Source organism: Chrysemys picta, unplaced genomic scaffold (genome assembly GCF_011386835.1).
Source record: "Chrysemys picta bellii isolate R12L10 unplaced genomic scaffold, ASM1138683v2 scaf44, whole genome shotgun sequence".
In the NCBI taxonomy this organism is placed as follows: domain Eukaryota; kingdom Metazoa; phylum Chordata; order Testudines; family Emydidae; genus Chrysemys; species Chrysemys picta.
Window position 1 is genome coordinate 26,932 of NW_027052751.1, and position 5,426 is coordinate 32,357.

General features: G+C 43.1%; 1 protein-coding gene across 1 annotated transcript; it reads right to left on the bottom strand.

The window, feature by feature from the left end:
- Positions 1-3,521: 3,521 nt before the first annotated feature.
- LOC112059639 (olfactory receptor 14A16-like) lies at positions 3,522-4,481 on the bottom strand. The gene has a single exon (XM_024105970.2). It carries the CDS (start codon positions 4,479-4,481, stop codon positions 3,522-3,524), a length of 960 nt encoding a protein of 319 aa, XP_023961738.2.
- Positions 4,482-5,426: the final 945 nt, after the last annotated feature.

A 5,426-nucleotide genomic window follows, 5' to 3' on the forward strand; every position in this document is an offset into this window, starting at 1 on the left:
AGGGAGGTCCATGTGATTATCTCCCACTGCCTCCCTACAGTGATTTATCCCCACAGACCCAGCCACAGCCCTCTCTCCCCACAAACCCAGGAGATCCACCCCCTCCCATGCAGTCCAGGCAGGAGTGCGTTTGCTGCAGGGAGCCAGCATGCTCAGCTGGGCAGTAGCTATGTGAGCTCTCCACACCAAGCAAACAGTAAGAGCAATTTCAAAACTTCCTGGGGCTTTGAAAAGGAAGGGGCGCACACCAGTGTAGCTGGATGCAGAGTAGCAGGGTTCAATACGGTGAATAGAGCAGTCACGGTGGGCATTGTGGAGTAACTCCTGAAGGCCATTTATGCTGATGTAAGGAATGTAGTATGTACACTGATGCTGTGTCGCTCTATCTATGTCGCAAAAAACTCCACGCCTCTCGCCGAGGTGGTTTTATTATGCTGGCGTAGCAGGAGAGTTAACTCAGTGGGCTGAGAATTGCAGTGTGTACACCACCACTGTTTCATTGACAGAAGCTGCCTTTTGTCGACAAAACTGTGTAATGTTGACAAGGCCACAGTGTCGAGCTAAATATGAGGTAGAACAGATAGTTTAGCATAAGTAGTTAGCGCATATTCCAGGTACCATTCAAGATGAAGTGTCCTGTTAACACTCCTCTGGTCATAGAACAAAACAAAACACACAGAAGCCGAAGTGGCAGCTCTGCAATCTTCCCCCACTCAACAGTCTCTGGAAATGTGCCTCTACTCTGCCCTGGAAGGACCCTTTCTGTACATAAAAGGAGATTTCCTTCTCCATATCCCTGCATGCTTCCATAGAAATGGACCACAAGGGTGCAAATTATTGCCAGTAATGTTGATATTAGTGCGATGGGGAGACATCCTCTAGGAACTGGACAAAGATCCCCAGTGTATTTCATACAGGCCACCATAAAGAAATCAGAAAAAACTAATAATTATTTATCCAGAGTGCACAGCTTCAAATGGAGTGACTGTGGTAGCCTCACATCAGCCCTAACACTGACAATATGAACAGGGGCACTGGATCCTTTCTCTATGCAAGCCCGTATCAAGGATGATCTCGCTCTCTCCTCCATTCATCAGTGAGGTGTCTAACGTCACTGACACACCAGGTCCCGGAATCCTAATTATTGAAAGAAGCCAACAAGAGTGGCAGAACGATTCCCCCTTCTATTGAAATGGGGTACTACCGGTGCTGTAACACTCAGTGAGCCAAATCCAGCCCTGGTGTCAGAGGGCACAGCCATAATGTAGTTAACATTGCCCTGCCAGTTTACATAAGAGCTGAATTTGTGCCGTTCCTTGCGAGACCCACAACTCCAAGTCTGGAGACTCCTTGCAACTTCTCAGATGCGAAATGCTATAAACTCAAGTGACAGCAATATTTGTATTATTTGTTCATTTGGTCTGGTAAGAAAGTCCAAACACTAGAACTCTGCCCAGTATTTGTAAGAATATATGCAAAATACACTGACTTGGTCCACCAAATCCTCTCCCATTCATCCTGGGAAACATTCTCCTTCCTTCAGCATAAAACTCTCCCATTAACACATTGTAATTTTTCACCATTAACCAATGGCAGAATTTCCCCCATCATTCAACTAGACCATTCTCCTCCTTCAACCAGCTGTAGACTTTTCTGCCCTCCACTAACCAGACAAATCTGTCCTTCACCACCCATAGACTCCTCTGCCCTCTACTAATGGTAAGATTATCCTCCATTCACCCACCAAAACATTCTCCAGCAGAACCAACCATAGACCTCTTTGCCCTTCAACACCCACCGTCTTCTGCACTTGACAACAATAACAGACCTTCCCTCCTCCTTATTCCCTATTCACAATCCATACAATTTGCCTTAACCAAATTAGACTTCTTCCCTTTTCACTGAGCAGGAGATCATTCCCCATTTTTAAGGATCCAAAGTATGATACTTCCATTTGTTCAGAGAAGCAGAAGAGAGCATGTTAAAAATGTATCCAGTCAAAACAGCTCAAATTTCAAACACCGAGTATTTTAGGATGAACTGTTTGTAAATGACACAGTAAAATATAGCCATAAAAATCTTTGTTAAATAATCTTTAATAAGGAGTACTTATAAGAAAATCATGATCTGGACATAGACAATCATTAACAGGAAAAGAAACACAATAATTTGCACAATAATTTCATTATTTAGCGAGCTAGTTAACATAATTCACAATCAAATAGAAATCTATCATTACGACTAAATGATGTTGTGTGTTAGGACGAGGAAATGTCCTGTCTGTCTGTCTCTCTATCTAATCACATACTCTGCTTTTGTCTATCATATGTAGTGTACTCAACCATGCACTAAGATGATATTCTAATACTAATAACAGGCCAACTTCAGTTTGGATGTGAATAGATCTACATGGGATGTCGTATGGAACACCAGATCAGTGCAAGGATGGCACTTTTCCACTTACACCAAGGTTAGAACAAAACGACCTGAGATAAGAAACTTACACCAGTGTTCATGTCCCTACTGAGTGCTGCCCAATGACTTTGGGCCAGAACCTCATTAGTAGTAAACTTATGATGTTATTGGGTCTACTCTGCATTGGTACTGGTCTAGCTGAGTTGGGAAATCTGACCTGTACCTCTCTGTCACACTCACTTTCTCCAGTGTGGTGTCAGCCAAAATTGAATCTTTGTGTATAGAGGCTATTGGCCAAATACTGATCTCCTTGAAGTGATGGGCTAAACCCCAGTGGCTGCCATTGAATACAAATTTGACCTCATTATCCTGAGTCAGATTTTCTTTAGGAAACTCAGGGGAAAGTTTCTCTTCAAAATACCCTTTCCACCATAGCAAGAATGACAGATGTACATATTCATTTACGTAAAAATAATTGAAAAGATACCTAACTGAGATTGTTATTTTTCTAACATATCATTAATAATACAATAATACCCAAACAGTATACACATAATCATTTCTGGAGGAACTCAGACACGCAGAAACCTCTTTTGTACCCTTTTATTTTTGAAGGGGAGCAAACCTTCAGCTCACTTAGAAAACCCCATCAGAGAGATGACATATTGCCACTTCCAAGAGAGGACAAACATTGAAAATCCCGTCTAACCGAATACTCACCATCTCCCCATTCCTTCCCACCTCCACAATCTCCTGACACAAAGAAACAAACCAACCAGTTAAGCAAAATGCATTGATACCTCAATCAGAGTTTTTATCCCAAAAAAATAAGCCAGAGATTTCACTACAGACTTTGCTATGGCTACTGATTTTATGGCCAAGGTGCTCAGATAGTATGGTGATGGGTAGCAGTATATGATAGATAGATTCTGATCTTATTTACATTGGTGTAAACCTATAGTAACTTCTTTTTTCTTGAGTCACGTTTGTCTGGATTTTTCTAGTGTAAATACCCAATTCTGCATAAACAAATTGAACAGTATTTTCTCGTGGAGGCAATAATGTCATCAGCTTATTATATTTATAAAGAAACAAGAATGAAATTGTTACTGAAGGAGAAATAAGGACATTTTATTCTTAGAGAATAACCTCCAACCTATCAGTTTACTCAGTGCATCTTTGAGCTCCTTGTTTCTCATGCTGTAGATGATTGGATTTATCATTGGTGGAAACACAGAATAGAGAACAGCCACAAAGAGATTTAGAATTGATGGAGAGCTGGAGGTGGGTTTTAAGTAGGCAAAGGTCCCAGTGCAAATAAACAAGGAGACGACAATGAGGTGAGGGAGGCACGTGGAGAAGGCTTTATGCCGGCCCTGCTGAGAGGGGATTCTCACCACTGTGGTGAAGATCTGAACATATGAAACAATTATAAAAACAAAGCAGCTTGAGCCTAAGCACACACTAAAGATGAGAAACCCGACTTCACTGAGGTCTGAGTCAGAGCAGGCGAGCTTGAGTAGCTGGGGGACTTCACAGAAGAACTGATCCACCATGTTACCGCCACAGAAGGATATTGCAAACGTGTTTCCAGTGTGCAGTGCAGAGTAGAGAATGACACTGATCCAGGCACTGGCTGCCATTTGGATACAAGCTCTCCTGTTCATCACTGTCTCATAGTGCAGTGGTTGGCAGATGGCGATGTATCGGTCGTATGCCATGACGGTCAGTATGGCAAAATCTGCTGAAGCGAAGAAGAAGATAAGAAAGACTTGGGCAACACATCCAGAATAAGAAATCGATCTGGTGTTCATGAGGGAATTGACCATGGATTTCGGGATGGTGACAGAGATGGAGCCAAGGTCTAGGATGGACAGATTCATCAGGAAGAAGTACATGGGGGTGTGAAGGTGGTGGTCGAGGGCTATGGCTGTGATGATGAGAAGGTTTCCCAGCAGGGATATCAGGTAAAGCACTAGAAACACCACAAAGTGTAAAATCTGCAGTTCCGCAACATCAGAGAATCCCAGGAGAAGGAATTCAGTCACCACGGTTCGGTTGGACATTTTCTTCCTCAGCACACGGTGTGCTGGCTGTAGGGGTACAATGGTCAGAATTAGAGCAACAGAGGGAATGGCCCTGTTTCCCCTTTCTCTAATATCTTATTATATGAATGTCAAAGGTGCACAGCACTTATCACTTCCAGTTATTAGGTGTTGTTAGTGCTCCTCGCATCTGACAATCAATCAGTCCCGTTATGACAATCAGTCAGTTACGTTATCACAACTAGTGTAAATTGGGTCGACTCCTTTAAAGTCAATGGAGCTTCGTTACTTTACCCCATCTGAGGATTTGGCCCAAGATGTGGCTTGTTAAAATGCAGTATGAAGAATGGAACAAAGTACAATCCAAACTCAACAATTCTTCCAAATAATTTGACCATCACCAAGCTCACAGCTCGGCTATGAAACAGCATCATAAGTAGCAGCTCATCTTCGATTTTTCTACCCTAATCTCTTTGCCTAGATGGCCTGCTGCCTGCTTCCAAACTGATTTATGGCACCAACTCCCAGCTGCACTTCAGCCTGTGTGTAACAATGGACTAGCAGCATCCCTCTGTCATACTATGTTGTATCATTTACTCTGTGCTGTGCGGTGGAGGGGTTGTCAGGACACTTTTACTCTACTCTTGACTAGCCTAAGGTCACACAGCAGGTCACTGGCAGAGACATTTCCCCTCTTTCTTCCTCTGTTTCCCGTCCCTTCCTCCCTTCCTCTGCTCTGTCTACTAAGACCGTAAGGGCTTTCTGAGAGGGGCTGTGGGGCAGATTTTTAAAGGTATTGATGTACCCATTGGGATTCTCAAAAGCATCAGGACCCTCAACATCCCTTCAAATCAATGAGTTGTGAGCACCTAGGTGCTTCTGAAAGTCCAACTAGGCACCTAAATACATTTGGAAACATGGCCCCATGTCTTGGTACGTGTAAGTTCTACACAGCCATTTACACTC